Raw genomic sequence first — 19560 nt, 5'->3', positions numbered from 1 at the left:
TACATACAGTTATGAATTGTTTTATTTGTAGATGTAAATTGAATATAATTAAGAAGTTAAAACATTACAGAGACACGATGAATGATTCACAAAAGTTATTACCTGAGCATAAAATCTTCCGTTCTGAGAATGAACCTCAAACAAAAACAAGTTTGAAAGTGGGTGACTGTCTGCCTCGAATGGTAACCCTAACCTTTTCTCCAACCCTAACCTTAACCCTAACCCTAACCCTAACCCTAGCCTAGCCTCACCTAATGAAAAATGAACACAATGAGCACACAAAGAAGTCGAGATGACACACATATTACAGACAGAGGAGGAGAGACACCAGGGTCATCGTGAACATAGAGCATCCTGCAGTGAGCCATACTGACCAACAGGTGGAGTCAAAATAATGGAAATCAGATTGCAACAAGTTGAAATAATTCACTTCAGCGGTGTCTCTGAAAGAATATCCATGGTAACATTTTATGTGAAAGTGTACCAACAGGTTTACAGTACAAACCAGATCTCACAGTATTACTTTTCACTGGTAAGAATGAAAAGGAAGTTTAACGGGTGGAACTGTTGATGGTTGTACTTGGTTTGGTTAAATATGCAATTTATGTTTTTAATAGGTTGTTGTTTGGACAGTTGATCGAGATCTAGCTAAGGCTGTTAACATCGATGACACTTGTTTTGCTATTATATATGAATATTAGTTGTTAAAACTGTATTTGTAAATGTGGGGTTTGTATGTTGTTTTAGGGGGATAGAACTCAATGCTCCTTCAGACCAGATAATTCCAGGCAATCTTCCTCATCATGATGGTGGCAATGCGGTGTGTCCTCCAAGCACATTCAGAAATGTTGGGAGGATGAAAATATAATATAATGGAACAATAATATAATGTTCATCAGTGCAACCATGTAGATAAAATATACATTAAGGTTATTCCTACTATTCTGCAGGTGCCTTTGGTCAACCTTTACAGGCTATGGCATAGGTGTATTTTGGTGTAAAAATTGGGCTAATACTTTCTGAAAGGCTCACATGGGTTAAGTTCTCTACCATTGAATACAATGACAAGTATGCAGATAGTTGAAGTAAAAAATAATTTATTTTAATAATAATTAAAAAATCTATAATTTAAATAACATATATATAAATTATTACTGTTTGTTTCCCAATATATATTAGTGTGTGTGTTCATAACTTAAAGCACTTTCAGTCATGCCTCTTTTATTAATTTACAGGGCAGATTTGCCACATTCCAATTATGGCGGAGACATGCTGCGTACCAAACCGCTCAGTGTTGCAATATTCAACGAAGGGAAACTTTCAAAGGGGGACAATGCAAAACTTCACTCATGTGATGCATTGATCATGAAATCTATGTACGGAGGATCTTTTAAGAGACAGGGAAATAATACTCATAAAATCCAAGACATGTAACAGACACTCACAGAGACACTTCTTTAATGCTTCAGACTTTTTAAGTTTGCAAAATCAGTAAATGCGAGTTGATTGTGCAGAAAGGAAGTTTTGCTTAAACAGTGTTCTTTTTCATAACACATCAGTCTGTTCTACGAAAAGGCACCAAAGCCTCTGAGAGATCCAGGCTTTGTTGATTTGACTTGTCGCCCCCATTCACTCCTTTAGTTGCGTTACAGCGATAGAAGAAATATAAAGAGGCTCCAGAGTGATTAACTTAAGAAACAAGAGCATGAAAACACAAACATCAGCACACATCCACCAGTGTTTGTGACAAGTTCTTGTGTTTCATCGTATTTTCTTGGAGCAGACAGATGGACGGCGGTTATTACAAAAGCGCATCATCCCAGCACTTGGACCCTGCAAGAACCAAAACAAACAAAAGAAATCAGTCCAGCTCCACACCAGCTAATACCTGACACTGACTACAATAACATAAACTTTATTTCCTTATTTCAACTAAAAAATAATTAAACTGTTTACATTGATGTGAAATAAATAAAATATTCTGATCAGATACTTGCGTTCACAGAAATACTAACATATGTTTCTTTCTGTATCAAGTCAGTAAACTTTTGTCTTTTACCATTTATCAGTTTCACCAGTCACACATCCAGCACTTTGGAATTTACCTCCAAAATTCATTTGCATGCAGTTCTGTGGACCAAAGTAGTTATCGGGCTCTCCATCACACCAGTTTGAATAGTGGAAAGGCGTCCCATCACTCCACAGCCATAAACCATCCTAAAACAAAGAAAGACATAGACACATAGATTCTCAATTAATATATATATATATATATTCAAAACCTTGTAAATACTTGAAATAAAAAATGCCACATGTGATGGCAAACTGGGAGGGAGGATTAAAAGAAGGTTGTGGATACAAACTAAAATAATTTAATAGTAAAATAACAGAATAGAATTCCTTTTGTCATTGTAAGTACCATACAACATGTAATCAACAGCTTGTCCCAAGTAAGTATATAATTACAGGCAAACACAGCAATGTTACCAGACATGCATGGGATGATTTATAATTTATTCATTCGACATGATGAAATAAAATACCTCTTCGGCATCACGCCTCCAATCCATGTTTTTGGTTACGACTATGAGTGTACTCCATATCCCTTCTGGATCGCAATGGTACTCAAAGACATCACGGACCGATGCAAGGTTTTCCACCAGGGACTGACAGTTTCTCTGCAGTGGAGATAAACACAGACAATGAGAGTTGTCAAAGAGCTAAAAGAAGGATCACAACCACGACGTAACAAAATAAAACCACGTGAATACCTCAGGCTCTAGCCCAAGTCATGGGGGTAGGATCATGAAGATGAAACAGCGTCCATTGTACTCAGACCAACCAGGGAAATGTGTGCACCTCTTGATGATCTTTGCTGAAAAGGTTTAAATATATGAACATTTAGAGGCAAATAACATAACAGTGTGAGTCGTTGCGATTATAAATTTTAACTGGAAAAAAAATTGTCAGTCATAACTATGTTTTGGAACGACCATTCTTTACTAGAGGTCAAAATTTTCTACGAAGCTGAACAACAAACCACTCGTTGACTGCAAAAGATCACAAAATGCATCAAATGATCAGAAGAAAATCTGAAATCGAGAAATACCCACTGACCCCCCAAAGGGGTTTTTTTTTTTTTTGGGGGGGGGAATAATAATCACTAGACTTAGTTTCTGGAGGAGCTGGAAGAGATTTTCACAGCATTCGATTAGCTTACTGCAACAAGGTCTCTTTGTTACTGTATGCAGGGACGGATTACTCTACGATATACTCACCATCAGCTCAATCAGAGTCATCACCACACAAACAATCACCAATCACTGCCAAAGTCTTCATTGCGGAGATGATGCTGATTTCTAGCTTCAGTCAAGAGAACCAGACATGTGAGGAAAGATTTGTATCACCCACAGGATGAAAATGTGTGAAGGGAAAAGACGGATAATAGTTGATAGCAGACCTGCAGTAGGGGGGGGAGTGATCCGCTCTTCTTATTCCACTGTGCCAGACTGAAGCCACAACATTTCAAGAGCCACGGACAGCTCTTAAATCAGTTCAATCACCTCTCATCACTCTCTGTTTGTGTGCAGAATAGACCAACACCATAAATACGATTTCAAATCAAACAAAGATTGAAAGGGACACAAGATGGTTAAGGTTTATTGTTTCCACTGTGTCAGTTGCTAAATATTGACATTACTGTATAGCTAATTGGAAAATTTACCAAGTGATTTGGGATGTTGTATTATTCATTTATTACATACCAGAAGAAATTCACACAGCTTAGGTTAAAGCCTAGTTAATTATTTTTATGTCTGTGTGCAGCAACAGTCTATGACTTTAAGTTGCATTGTCTCGTCCATCTCAGTCTGGTGTATCCACCTTTAATTCCTCAGAATATTTGGATTCCATTTATACATGAAAGTCATTTAGTTGCAAATAATTATAACTCCACGTCTCTCGATAACCTGTACGGATACTGTTCCATTACCACATTGTCTGGCAGCACTTTGCAGAAGCAAGCAGGTGGTTCTTCATGCCAACTTTCCAGTTGTAGTCCACGGAGGGGAACAGGAGCATACGGATGTTCCATTCTTTCTCAATCTTATGAGTATCTCCAGATTATATTTTAAAATTGGTACATATGTTTACATTGACTGATGACATTTCATCAGCCACAGTTGATTGAACTTTGGATGGAACAGTGTCACATGAGCTCTTCTCTGACCACATCTGTCCGTGTCATATTTCATACCATTTCGTAAGAGCAGAGTTTTTTTTTTCTGTATTGGTTCCCAACAAAATACAAAATGATTTCCAAAATAAGTGTTACCCTGCCCCATATTCGGAGTAGGAATAATATGATAACAATACCTCTTCCATAATTTTGTAAAAATCATCTCCTTAAGGGTTTCCCAAAAACACCCCATGCAACAGGTAAGTACGCAAATGAATAAACCCCCAGCACAAGGTAATGGAAAAAATAAACAAATTTGTTTCCCTTCTTCACAATAAAATCTTTTTTTTAAGTTATTCATCTAAAAACATTTATATAGTACACCCATGTTATCTTCAGTAGTCACACCCTGAGGATCTGAGTAGGTAGGAGAGTGCCAACGCCTCCATTGGTTTGGAGATCTGGCCTATTTTAAACACAAACCAATAACTGTCCCTCAACCACAAACTGCAAACTCAAAGCAAACAAAGAGAGACTCGATATAAAAAAAACGAAATGCAAAGTTTGCAGATACCTCAAAGCAATAGACAAAAAAAAAAACACCCCACCTAACAAGTTGGGGCTTTTGTACTTACTAAAATCGCCGTAATTACTGCATTTATAGGGTTTGTGAATTTTCAGAGCGGGCCGTACTACCACTATTAATCATAGGCACTGGCCAAGAAGAGTAAGAGATTTAAAAAAATAGGTTAGCAAGAGGCAGAGGAAATGGAGGGGGCACATCGGGCCATCGGCTCGCTGTTAGAACACTAGCCCCAAAGCAGCTATGGCGGGACCAGCGACAGCCTACATGTACAGGAAGACAGAAATCCCGCCCATGCCAGCCCAACACTGCGACCTGGGGGACTGAACCACAGCGTCTACGACCAGGTTCCAATGTTCCTCAGAGCTGCACGCGGCACACGCTTGGGAGAGGTGAGAGGACCCACACACCGTAAAGCGGGCTATATAAACTGTGTGCATTAGCAGTCATGATGCGGCCGCCCTACAGGTGCATCGTAAAGGGACGTGTCATTCATAACGAGACTCATTCAACACCAACCCTGAGGAAACACAACATGGGTAAACAGCCACCCGGTTACATTCGGTAAAGGGGAATCGATGAATCAGATCTAAAGCAGAAACGATAATGGCTCGAAGAACTCATCTTTACTGTTCTTGTTTGCTAACTGAAAGGAGCTGAACCACTGAAACAAGTATCTCTGTGCTGTGTGGTAAGTATGAAAGAGTATTAGGGATAGCATGGGAAAACAAATTAGAGGAGTAGATTTGGTTTTCTTCAGGCACTTTTAAGGTAATTTCAAGACACAAATCTCAATGTCGAGAATAAAGTCAAACTTTTGAGAAAAGGTTGAAATACATCAAAGGAGACCTCCAAACCAGCATATGGTTCTGCCAATACTCTGCGGATACAGTATTGGTTTAATTATAATAAATATTAATGAAAAAGATTGTATTGTGATTATTTTTTTTCAAGTTATATTGTTAAAATATTGTATATTTGTATTGAACTGGTTGCACGGCAACAAAACAATTCTGAGACAACCCTACTTCTGTTATCAGGACTTGTCGCTTCTCTTCTTCAGAGGGCGTTACGGTAATAAAAGACACATAAAGAGCCTCCAGGTTAGGATTTTGTGGGATTATGAAAATCACACCACTGGGCCGTGTTTAACAGTGTTTCTAGTTTGACGGGTTCCTCATGCTTCTGTGTTCAGGTCTACTGGACGAAGACAAATGCCACACACTAATTCTCCTCGCTTGTGGATTGTTGAATGTTTGAGGATACAGGACGAAGAACACTGACAATATTTAATTCCATTCTAGTAAACAGAAAGATGCCAGGGAAGAGACCTCATCTGGAAGAAGATGTGAGTGATACTGAGCAGGATTTGGAGTTCTTGATACACAATACACACACGTACTCGTTTAGAGTTTAAATGATGGTCTGTAGGTGAAAGGATGCTTGAGCAGTAGACGTTAGACACTGTGGCCTCAGTGTGTTGCCCCGGGGGCTTAATAATTAATTATTATTTTTAAAGATCAGTTTCCAACAAGTAAATCTCCGAGTTTACATACATCAAGGGTTTTTTCTGGATGCTAAATTTAATACCAAATTCAGTATTTTGCAGAGACACAAAAGTTATTACTTTATCAGAAAGTCTTCTGGTGGACGACTGTCTGCCTCTAAAGTTAACCCTAACTGTTACCAAATACATGGATTGCCATGTGCAGTTGTTGTGGTGGGTTTGGGTGTCTCTCTGTCCACTCTCCTTTTTCTAGGTGATCTCCCCCTCCTCCAGCCTCCAGCTGCTTCTACTCAGGTTGGTGTTGCTCGACAGTTGGTGCCTGTTGTCTTGACGGTGACGTACTTAATACTCTTTTCAGTGTAAAAGAGGATGATTGTTTTGTTTTTTCCCCCCAGGCGTAGTGATGCTTTTTGTTAGTTTTGTCATTGGTTAATTCTGTGTCTTTGTTTCCCCCAGGTGTGGTGGTGCTTTGGGTTTGTTGGTGGTTTGTTTGGTCCCGGTCTGGTTTGTGGCCAGTGCTCTCAGTTAAGGTTGTCAAACTATCCTAAATAAAGAACAATTTTTCACACAGTATCTGGTCTCTGCATCGTTTTTCTTGGCTGGAAACAATTTTTTTTGTTTTTCTCCCTTCATTTCCTGGTTAACACCTTGGGAGGTAACACTAACCCTAACCCTAGCCCTAGCCTAACCTCGCCAGATGAAAAATAAAAAGCAGAAGAATAAGTAGAGATGACACACACATTACAAACAGAGGAGGAGACATTGGGGTCCTGCAATGAGCCATACTGACCAACAGGGTTGGAGTCAAAATAAAGGAACCATGTTGCAAATACATTCACTTCAGTCATCGATCTCTGAAAGAATTATCCTGGTAACATCGCAAAGTGACCTCCTATTTCTAGATAGAAGAGCACCATTTTGACTTTTCCCTTTTAGAACACCCAGAACCATTGGGAATAGAAGACTGGTACATGATAGTAGAAACAAAATGATATAATCTAACAATGAAAGGGTATCAAAGACCAAAACAACATGAAAAACATATCGGATCTGTTTAGTGACTTCTTCATTCCAAGAAGAACTCTACACAGTAATCACTATGACCTACTTTTAATCTCTAGTCCTGCAGTGGCTGCTGAGCTGATAAAACAAAACTACAGCACCACCTTGTGTGGACAGATAGATGGATTACAAGCTGCCTGTCAGGGGTGCAAGTATTCACTGTAAACTCTTGACTTTTTCTTTTAACCTATGAAGTGAACACATGTCTTATTAGAACCCTTCTCATGTTGGATGTGTTCCTGATCCATGAGAGAAAATAGAAAATACTTCAGTCACATGTGATGGAGCATGACCATAATACTATGTTGGGCAGGACTTTTAGGAGACAGGGACAAAGATAATACTCATAAAAAAAAGGACACGTAACACTACACTCACAGAGACAACTTGTTTCAATACTTTGGCTTTTTTAATTTTGCAAAAATCGTTTAATACAGTTGATTGTGCAGAAGGAAGTTTTGCCTAAACCAGCGTTCTTTTCATATCACATTCAGTCTGTTCTTATTAAAAAGGCACAAAGCCTCGGAGACGAACAGCTTTGTTGATTTGACTTGTCGCTTACACTCCTTAGTTGGTTGTACAGCGATAGAAGAATTATAAAGAGATTCCGAGTGTATTGCTTAAGAAACAAGAGCATGAAAACACAAACATCAGCACACATCACCAGTTGTTTGTGACAAGTTCTTCTGTTTCAGGATTTTCATTTGATATTAAATATTTTTTTGGGAGCAGACAGATGGGACGGTGTACATGACACTGCACATCATCCCAGCACTTGGACCCTGCAAGAACCACAAAACCACCAAAAAAGAAATCAGTCCGTCGCTCCACACCAGCTAATAACTGATCCTGACTACAATAACATAGGACATCATTTTATTTCAATTAAAAAATATATAAATAAATAAAGTGTTTTACACTGATAGTGATATAAATAAAATATTCTGTATCAGATACTGAGTCACAGAATTACTAATATATGTTTCTTTCTTTATCAAGTCAGTAAACTTTTGTCTAACATTTATCAGTTTCACCAGTCACACATCCAGCACTTTGGAATTTACCTCCAGTATTCATATGTATGCAGTTCTGTTGACCCCCAACGTTATTGGGCTCCCCATCACACCAGTTTGTATAGTGGAAAGTCATCCCATCACTCCACAGCCAGACACCATCCTAAAACAAAGATAGACGTAGACACATAGATTCTCAATTTAATATATATATTATATATATATATTTATGTGTGTGTGTGTTTTGAATATTATATATTCAAAACCTTTGTAAATACTTAAAATACAAAAAGTGCCACATGAGACGACAACTGGAGGTTTTATAATGAGGGTGTGGATACAAACTAAAATAATTTAATAGAAAATAACAGAATAGAATAACCTTATTGCCATTACAACATGTAGTTCAACAAGCTCTGTCCAGTTATATACATTACAGGCAAACACTGCAATGTACCAGACATGCATCTGGAAGATTATAATTTTTATTTGAAATGGTGAAATAAATACCTCTTGGGATTCACTGCCTAGCCGATCATGTTTCTGGAACTATGAGAGCTTCTCTGTATCACCTTCTGGATCGCCTTGCGTACTCAAAGACATCACGGACCGATGCAAGGTTTCCACCCAGGGATGACAAGTTTCTCTGCAGCGGAGGATAAATAGAGACAAATGAGAGTTTTCAAACTAAAAGAAGGAATCACAACCCAAGAATAACAAATAAAAACCAGTGATTACCTCGGCTCTTGCCATGTCATGTAGGTAGGAATGAAGATGAAACAGTCCATTGTACTCAGACCAACAGGACAATGGTGTGGACCTCTTGATCAGATGATCTTGCTGAAAATAGACTCACGTAAAGTTCATATTTATAGAGCTTTTAAAGCAACTATAACATAAGAATTTGAGTCTTGATGAGGGTAAATCGAAACTTATAAATTGTTCAGTTCTCTATTAGTAACTTATGTTTTGGGACTAAACCATCTCAAACTCTAAAGAGCAAGTCAGAAGAAATGTTGTGAAATACCACTGAGGGTGTTTCTGGAGGAGCTGTGAGAGATTTTCATAGCAGTGCGTTTACATGCAGAGCTTAATCGAGCTTTGCTCAAAATTCGACTTTCTCGCTACAGTTCTTGTCCAAGTTTACATGCAGCAAAAAATCGAAAATCTGTTCTCCTCCTCCACACTAGGTGGCGAAACGTATCTTTTCAGCGGGTAAATACCACGTTAATATGGCCCGATTTCCGGGTTGACCTATTACCTGATAAAATAAACTAGAGTCGTTCATACGGTGGACCGGCATCTCAAACAACAACCAGACGGATATTAGTAATTTTTTAATCTTGTAGTATAGTTCGCGCTTGTTCTAGTGCAGGTAAGTTCTGACGCTATCCCTCAGACGGCTCTGTTTCTCTTCTTCTTCTGCGTCCGGCTGTTCTTGGACGTTTTTATCCGGGGGTCACACACCAGCACAGCGCTCGCTTAGAGCTGCGCACAGCATTAAACGATTGAAAAGTCTGTTTTCAGTAGCATTATTGGACGTCTCAATCAGATGATGAGAAACTCATTTGAGAGTTAGTCGGAGGAGGGGTGAAGTAGCCTTACCCGAATTTTAATGGAGTCACACATGTTTACATGCATTAAGTTCTTTGTTATAGTCGTTTAAGGCAAATAATTAGGTTTTTTTCCACTGCCATGATAACGCACTGAGAGATAACCCGTAAACCGTAGTATTAGATATCGTAAAGTGTCATGCCAGCTGTATGCAGATGGTACTCTACGATATAATCACCATTCAGCTCCAGTCAGAGTCCTCACCATACAAACAAACACACATCAGTGTTGACAGAGTCTTCATTGCGGAGATGATGCTGATTTCTGCTTAAGAGAACAGACATGTTAGAAATTTTTAACTCGCCCACATAATGAACAGTTCATAAAGATAAAGGAAGATAAGAGTTGGTAGAGTAGATAACCTGCAGAGAATTACTTTTGTGATCATCCTCTCACCAGCTTGAAGACGCAACAATTCAAGGGAAGTAACAGCTGTTAAGTATAGTTTCTTATCTCCTCATCGGTTACGTGGTACAGAGAGGAAGGTTGTTTTTGTGTGTCTCTCTCTCCCTCTGTTCCTGCAAGTGGAAATGACAGGAGATGGACACTTGTTGGCTTCTGCAGGTACACAACAGTCAGAGATGGGGGGAACTATTTAAACTATCTTTGCGACTTGTTTGTGCTCTGCTCCTGCTTTGCCCCATCCTTGTAAGGTTTGTTGTGGGAGATAGAGCATTTAGGCTGGGGTACTGTCTACAGCTGGCCACTCACGTAGTTCATGTTATTACCTCACTAGGTCTGGGGTTGACGCACTGGTGTGAGTTTTGTTTGATCACTTTTTTAGGGAAGATGGTCAGGCATTGTGCTTCTTTTCTTCTCATTTCAGAAAGCGATAAGCCAGACCCTATTTTCTTATACTTTGATCATTTTCTTTGGCACAAGGGATATGAAACATCCCACAAAATGAGGAACTGACTCAGATCAAGAGAAAAATACCATTATTAGATAAAGTAAGTTCAGAACGTTACTTCTGTTTTGAGTATGATTCAGTGTCCACCAATATTTTTTCAAAGAGTTGATGGCACTTATAATTAGAGAGTGATATTCTACAAATCTCTCGATCTGTTAATAGTTTGACAGCATGAAGCAGCCACTTATTTCACATATTTTCCCCGAAATAAACGTCAATAAAAACTATTTAAGAAAAGGAAACACAGAAAATACCATACAAATTGGATAAGACCATTATTCAGTAGAGATTTAAAGGTCCATAAAGTCAGCTGACCGGATTTCCTCATTGAGGTCATTTAATGGTTGAGGGGCCCTTGTGAACCTCTCAGTGATATAGCTGAGGCCATCAAGAGCTTTTAAGTAATATTCAGATCTATTCTAAAACGTACTGGGAGCCACTGGTGACCAGCTTGAACCAGAGTGACCCTTTTTACCTGATTCTGGTTAAAGCCTGGTATCCGAATATTATACACTCTAAAACTGATTTATAGGTAACATGTAAATAGACTGAAACAGTAGTCCAGGCACAACAATAATAAAACCATTTTAACTGTTCTTTGGAAGATAAAATGGCCCACATTTTGGAAATGTTTTAGGTATGTTAAAAACAGGGCTGGACGACATATGTTATTGCAGAGAGAACCAGTTGATGGTGAAATTTGCTTCATCAACTGCTGCAATCCAGTCACAATTTCAGTCTCATTCAAGTCCAGCTGCAGGAAGTTGTCATTAATCCAGGTTTTAATATCATGAAGGCAGTTCCTTAAATTCCTTCCTTAAAATTATGTCATAACAGGAGATCAGGGTATCTCATTTCATCTCATCTTCCAGACCGCTTAATCCTCACTGGGGTCACGTGGGTTGCTGGAGCCTATCCCAGCTGGCATTGGGCGAGAAGCGGGGTACACCCTGGACAGGCCGCCAGCCTATCACAGGACTAACACTGAACCATACAACCATTTGCACTCACACTCACACCTAGGGTCAATTTAGAGTCACCAATTAGCCTAATGAGCATGTCTTTGGAGGTGGGAGGAAACCGGAGTACCCAGAGAAAACCCCCGCGGGCACAGAGTGAGAATGTTTTGGTGTGGGACTCTGGCGGGGGGCGGTGGGCCGCTGTTCTTAATTTTGTCTTAACAGGGTTTTTATATCATCCAGTACTTCCCTGGAAGGACAGAGGGGACAGGTGTGTGGTTGGTGGAGGAGCAAGGGGCGGCGGTACCTGGGAAGTGAAAACGAGCCGAAGGAAGTACAGAAGAGAGAGGAAAAGGACAGACGGATACAGGGGAGACGCATCGTGGTATATGTGGTGCGGTAGAGGCTAGCTTCACCCCTCCGAGCTAAGTACAGCCTTTATTCCACTCCCTTCCTCATCGCTTATTGTTGTACAGACTGCAAAACAGGAGAAACCCCTGAATTTTTCTTTATTTTAATTTGCTTGGGTTTACGTTGCATGCAGGATTATTTTGGTTTGCCTTCGGATTTATTTATCTATGGACTCAGGTTGCAGTTTAGTTATCATTTTCCAAAGGGTTTCTCAGGCGTTACACTGGAATATTGAATGGCTATTTTCTGTACGTGATAGACGGAGGTGATGTTGAGGCTGGACCAACACACATGCATTAAGAAGAGCGAGAGACGGACTGAGACTGGGGTTGCACTGGCGCCAACACCGCTGGTCTTTTACCGCTTGAATTTCTCAGTGAACTCTTTTTATTATGATATTTTCCATCATAGCAAGTGGCTCCCCAGTAGAGGCCTCACTCAGTCTCCTCTTAATTGTTCACACTCATACCTGTGACACGGACACAGATCAGATATTCAAAAGAGGTTACCAGCTGAAGGCTAAGGGTGATATTACTGTGCAGTTCCCAGTATCAAACCCAGTTCTCAGGTCTAGGCCCGAATTAAAAGATCATGTGTGAACTTAAGCTGAACAGTCTCTGTGATGGGCTACTTCCTGAAATGAGACCTTTTAAATAGGTCATTAGCTTTTACTGCAGCACAGAGAGGAGCTGCTTGTACATGTTGTTTTGCAACATTTTTGAAATAAAGGGGCAATAAAATTCATGATGTGAAACTGAAGATGTGGGATCTCTGAGTGAATAGGGTTGATACCTTTTCAGTCTGTAGAAAATGTGAGGCTTTTAGTGATGCAAGTCATAATCTTTAACTCTATCACCATTATCAAGAGTACAGCTTTACAGCTTGGTCATATCATTTATTTGTTTGATAGACCGTCCATCCACCAGACAGCTTCAATAACCAAGGATAAGGCCGCCAAGGCCCCAGACTTTGTCTGCTTCCAAATCCACAAAGCACCAGACACTTAGTTGTGGTGTCACAAGGCTATGCAACATGGAGCCAAATGTAGAAAAGTTTTTGAATGAAATGTCAGCAGGTAGAAATGACTGGCCCGGAAGAAGGTGTAGTGGTACTGAGCTGGACTGGAGACCGGGGTAGATATAATATGATGCTGAGGTTGATGGGGGGGTGGGCTTCAACCATGATGGGCGGGTTGCAGAGCAAGAGCTGACTGGATGGCCACACCCAGGCACTCAAAGACACTCAGAGCAAAGACTGGGAAAAGATATATGTATATTTAGTCATTATCTTAAATAAATGCCTGAATTTGTCTAGCCAATAATCTTGGTAAGTGAGACTCCTCACCTCAAAATAATTTTTACACTCACTTCAGTAAAAGGGAAGTTTATTCAAGCAGCTGCAAGAAAAAGCAAAGGAGAAGTTGCAACAGAGACTGACTTATTTTTGTGTCATGTGCTGTATAGTTTTCACAATGTCACTCTTTGATGAACATTCTGTGGGATGCTGAATCACTGTGGAAGGCCTAACAACACAGATAAATGCATTTTATTACTGAATTAAATGTTATGCTGGCGCTGAATGAGCGATTAGAAAAATGATCTGAGTTTTGGTGAGAATCCCTTCAATCATTTTCAGCTGAAAAGCAAGAAAGTTGCATGCAGTTACAAAGTGGATTCTCTGGGTGTAGATTTAATAGAATTAAGAAGTTAAAAGATTCCAGAGACAGGGAAGTTATCACTTGAGAAGCAGCTGACAACATTGGGGAGGACAATCTTCCATCCAGATGTCAGACACAATAAAGACAGAGGAGACAACAGGGTCATCGTGGGCAGAGAGCATTCTGCAGTGAGACATACTGGCCAACAGTTGGAGTCAAAAGGAAAACCTATCACGACAAGTTGAAATAATTCAGACAGATGGACGGCGTACATGACACTGCACATCATCCCAACACTTGGAAGCTGAAAGTACCAAAAACAACAAAAACAACATAAGTCCATCGTCATATAAACTAAAACCTGGTACTGACTATGTTTACAATGACAATATTTCCAGATTTAATTATTATTAAAAAAAAAAAAAAAAAACCTGTTCACACTGAATCTTGCATTTACCAAATTTGTGGTGTTTGTCACTCAGCCTTTGTTTTTCCATTCATCAGTTAAACCTGTCACACATCGAGTACTCAAGTTAAATTAGTATTTACCTCCAAAATTAATTTATATGCAGTGCTGTGTAGTGCTGTGGTTATTGGGCTCTCCAGGACACCACTTTGAATAGCGGAAAGGCGTTCCATCACTCCACAGCCACAATCTCTCCTAAAACACAATATAGACAATACAAATAGATTCTGAATTAATATATATCATTTATACACTGGATTAAAACACTATAGTCTTCTCCCATGGCCACTGTAATTACCAACAGAATAATATCAAAGCCATTCATAAATCAGTTTTCAAAAATATCAGATAACTCAATCAACTGGACCAAATCCACCATCCTCCCATTGAAACTAGATGACTGCATCCCCACATGCAGCCCCTACCGTATCTGTTGGAAACATCAGATACATCAGATAGATATTTCCACCAGGCTGTCACAGTTGACACACAAATGCATTAAATTAAAATATGTCACATGAAGATAGATGACTGGAGGACTGGAGGAGCACACGAGGAGGCAGTAATACAAACTACGATAATCTGTTCGTTTTAAATTATGAAATAAATACCTGTTGACAATCACTGCCTCCAATGAGGAGAGTTGTCGAAGCAAAAGTAGGACTCACAACAAAAAGGATGCTAAACATAACAAAATAACCCCAGTGATTACCTCAGCTCGAGCCCAAGTCATGGGTGTGGGAATGTAGATGAAATAGCGCCCATTGTAGCGAGACCAACCAGGACAATATCTGTACCTCCCAATCACGCAGCTCCATGCTGAAAATAGTCTCCAGTTAAAGGTTTATGATATAGACTTTAATAGGAACGTAATATAGAAATGTGAGTCTTTGCCGAGGGTACATTTTCAGTTCTCTGTTAGTATCTATCTATTTTGGGACTGAACCATTCTTAAAGACAAATCAAGATTTTTGTGGGAAGCTAAACACCAACGCTATTCTGACTGCAACAAATCAAAGCAACAACATGCATCAAATGTCAGAAGAAATACCCACTGAGGGTGTTTCTGGAGGAGCTGTAAGAGATTTTCGTAGCATTCATTAGCTACTGTAAAGGGTCATGTTACTGTATGCAGATGATACTCTAAGATATACTCACCATCAGCTCCAGTCAAAGTCAACACCACACAAACAAACACAATCAGTGGCAGAGTCTTCATTGTGGAGATGATGCTGATTTCTAGATTCCTTCAAGAGAACCACACGTTAGAAATATTTAACAGCAACATAATGAAAATTCAATAAAAGAAAAAAATGAAAAGACTTGGTAGCAGACCTGTAGCAGAGTGATTCTCTCTTCTTTGTTCTCTCTACCAGCCTGAAGCCGCAACATTTCAAGAGAAAGCACAGCTCTTAAATAGTTACGTATTTCATCACCTCTCACTAAATGAGGAACTTGTAGAAGTCAACATGGAGAGAAACACCATTATCAGATCATGCATGGTCAGGACACCAATCTAAATAATTCAAAAGTTTGGTAACCAATAATGTTTGCGTTATATAAAAGATTAAACATCCATAAACTTGCAGAGTCACAGTTATTAAGCTTTAATTTGCATTTCCACGTCTCAGTCCTAGTCACAGTTGAAACTGGAGGCAGAGTCACCACAAGTGGACAGGTCCCAAGCTGGAAGGGGGCTTCTAAATACCCTTTCTAAATGACCTTTTAAATAGGTCATTAGCTTTTACTGCAGCACAGAGAGGAGCTGCTTGTACATGTTCTTTTGCAACATTTTTGAAATAAAGGGGCAATAAAATTCATGATGTGAAACTGAGGATGTGGGATCTCTGAGTGAATAGGGTTGATACCTTGTCAGTCTGTAGAAAATGTGAGGCTTTTAGTGATGCAAGTCAGAATCGTTAACTCTAACACCATTATCCAGAGTACAGCTTTACAGCTTGGACATGTCATTTATTTTTTGATAGACTGTGCATCCACCAGATTCGATCACACTTTCTTCTGCTCATGTCTCTCTTCTGTCTGACAATGCTTCTAATGTTTGGTACATGCTGCATGTGCATGTCTTGGGACATGACTCATCATATTTTTCTGCTTTGCAGTCGCCACCATTTCACCACAGTGGAAACTGTCGCTATCACAGAAAACTGATGTGTTGGTACCCTATGCATCGCACCGTGTGAGGAAGTTAGCCATTAATGAGAAGTCACATTAGTCTAGAAACAGGCCAGATGTAAAGATATGAAATTCACTTCTTCAAAATCTTTTTAATCATCGCTTCAAGGCCTAATTTGGCAATTTTACTGTGATGATATTCAATCAGACGGCCCCTGGTGCTGCCAGGTCAGATGGGAGATATAATCCCTCCATCACATCCTCCTACCAGTGGGACATGCCTGGAACACCTGTAATGGGAGGTGTCCTGGAGGCATCCTTAGCAGATGCCCAAACCACATCTATTTGCTTCTCTCGACATGGAGGAGCAGCGGTTTAACTCTGAACTCCTTCCGAGTGTACAAGTTCCACAAAACTTCACTCAATGTGATCAGCATTGATCATGAATCTATGTAGGGCAGACTTTTAAGAGACAGGGAAACAATACTTATTAAAATCAAGACATGTAACACAAACTCACAGAGACACAGCTTTTAATGCTTCATGCTTTTAATTTTGCTAAAATCAGTAAATATGAGTTCATTATGCAGAAGGAAGTTTTGCTAACAGCGTTCTTTTCATAACACATTCGGTCTGTTCTTATAAAGGGCACAAAGCCTCTGAGACGAACCAGCTTCTGTTGATTTGACTTGTCGCTTCACTCCTTTAGTTGCGTTACAGCGATGGAAGAAATATAAAGAGGCTCCAGAGTGATTAGCTTAAGAAATAAGAGCATGAAAACACAAACATCAGCACACATCCACCAGTGTTTGTGACAAGTTCTTCTGTTTCAGGATTCATCGTAGTTTCTTGGCGCAGACAGATGGACGGCGTACATGATACTGCACATCATCCCAACACTTGGAAGCTGAAAGTACCAAAAACAACAAAAACAACATAAGTCCATCGTCATATAAACTAAAACCTGGTACTGACTATGTTTACATTGACAATATTTCCAGATTTAATTTTTATTAAAAAAAAAAAAAAAACCTGTTCACACTGAATCTTGCATTTACCAAATTTGTGGTGTTTGTCACTCAGCCTTTGTTTTTCCATTCATCAGTTAAACCTGTAACACATCGAGTACTCAGGCTAAATTAGTATTTACCTCCAAAATTAATTTGTATGCAGTGCTGTGCAGTGCTGTGGTTATTGGGTTCTCCAGGACACCACTTTGAATAGCGGAAAGGCGTTCCATCCCTCCACAGCCACAATCTCTCCTAAAACACATTATAGACAATACAAATAGATTCTGAATTAATATATATCATTTATACACTGGATTAAAACACTATAGTCGTCTCCCATGGCCACTGTAATTACCAACAGAATAATATCAAAGCTCAAAGAGATATAGTCCCTCCATCGTATCCTCCTTCCAGTGGGACATGCCTGGAACACCTGTAATGGGAGGTGTCCTGGAGGCATCCCTTAGCAGATGCCCAAACCACATCTATTTGCTTCTCTCGACATGGAGGAGCAGCGGTTTTACTTCCGAACTCCTTCCGAGTGTACAAGCTCCTGACGGCTCCCCTCACATCTGGGTGTCCACCAGCAGGTCTGGGGGTTATTGCCACGACCGGCACCAACAACTTTGCTGCTGCAACGCGCAAGTCAGAGTTCAGTCGGAGGTGGGAGTTGAAGACCATCTTGACAGGTTCGTCCACCAGGGTTTGCAGCAGACCCTCACTCATTTGGCACTGCCAGGTCTGCACAGCATCTTCCCCTGCCATCTGATCCAACTCACCACCAGGTGGTGATAAGTTGACAGCTCTGCTCCTCTTTCACCCGAGTGTCCAGAACATATGATTGCAGGTCAGATGATATGACTATAAAGTCAATCATCAACCTACACCTAGGCAGTCATGGTGCCAAGAGCACTGATGAATAACCTTATCTTCAAAGATGGTGTTAGTTATGGAAAGACTGCGACTCACACAGAAGTCCAATAACTGTACACTGCACGATTAAGATTAGACAGGCCATTCATCCCAGTCACGTCCACCCAGCTCTCGCTGTCGTTGCCCATGTGGACGTTTGAATTTCCCCAAGAGCACATTGGAGTCCCTAGTTGGGGCGCAATCCAGCGTCCGACCTAGGGCCTCCAAAAAGGGTGGGTACTCTGAGCTGCTGTCTGGTGCATAAGCAACTCCAGCAAAAAAAAGAGGATCCAACCCCTCTCAAAGACTTGGGTTTCAGAGCTGATGCTATGTGTCGAGGTGAGGCAGACTTTATCTAGTCTTCTACAAGCTCCAGTTCCTTCCCTGCCAAGAGACAGCTTCAATAACCAAGGTTAAGGCTGTCAAGGCCCCTGCCTATGTCTGCTTCGAAATCCACAGACCACTTAGTTCTGATGTCACAAGGCAATGCAACATGGAGCCAAATGTAGAAAAGTTTGTGAATGAAATGTCAGCAGGTAGAAATGACTGGCCCGGAAGAAGGTGTAGTGGTACCGAGCTGGACTGCAGACCGGGGTAGATATAATATGATGCCAGTTTGATGGGGGGTGGGCTTCAACCATGATGGGCGGGTGGACTTCCAGTGTTCAAGCCAGTTGCAGAGCAAGAGCTGACTGGATGGCCACACCCAGGCACTCAAAGACACTCAGAGCAAAGACTGGGAAAAGATATATATAATATTTAGTCATTATCTTAAATAAATGCCTGAATTTGTCTAGCCAATAATCTTTGTAAGTGAGACTTGGTGTATGCAGATATCATTATTGTGATTTACCTACATGCTACATGTTTCTGCCTTCACCTCAAAATGATTTTTACACACACTTCAGTAAGAGGGAAGTTTATTCAAGCAGCAGCAAGAAAAAGCAAAGGAGAAGTTGCAACAGAGACTGACTTATTTTTGTTTCATGTGCTGTATAGTTTTCACAATGTCACTCTTTGATGAACATTCTGTGGGATGCTGAATCACTGTGGAAGGCCTAACAACACAGATAAATGCATTTTATTACCGAATTAAATGTTACGCTAGCGCTGAATAAGTGATTAGAAAAATGATCAGAGTTTTGG

General features: G+C 40.1%; 1 protein-coding gene and 1 long non-coding RNA gene across 2 annotated transcripts in view; both read right to left on the bottom strand.

Moving 5' to 3' along the window:
* Positions 1–1655: 1655 nt before the first annotated feature.
* LOC125016187 (ladderlectin-like) overlaps positions 1656–19560 on the bottom strand; it is a 60516-nt gene continuing 42611 nt past the window's right edge. Inside the window, exons 5-6 of the mRNA XM_047598475.1 lie at positions 2106–2217; positions 1656–1833 (exon numbers count right to left, since the gene is read on the bottom strand). Coding sequence (XP_047454431.1) covers positions 1802–1833; positions 2106–2217 — 144 coding nt within the window. The 3' untranslated portion in view covers positions 1656–1801. The remainder of the gene's footprint in view (positions 1834–2105; positions 2218–19560) is intronic.
* On the bottom strand, positions 14098–15001 carry LOC125016857. Its single transcript, XR_007113777.1, has 3 exons — positions 14971–15001; positions 14443–14554; positions 14098–14197 (listed from the first exon to the last, which is right to left on the bottom strand). It is a non-coding gene; the product is annotated as an uncharacterized LOC125016857 (long non-coding RNA).

Source organism: Mugil cephalus, chromosome 1 (assembly GCF_022458985.1).
Source record: "Mugil cephalus isolate CIBA_MC_2020 chromosome 1, CIBA_Mcephalus_1.1, whole genome shotgun sequence".
Taxonomy (NCBI): domain Eukaryota; kingdom Metazoa; phylum Chordata; class Actinopteri; order Mugiliformes; family Mugilidae; genus Mugil; species Mugil cephalus.
This window is presented reverse-complemented; position numbering and strand designations above follow the sequence as displayed.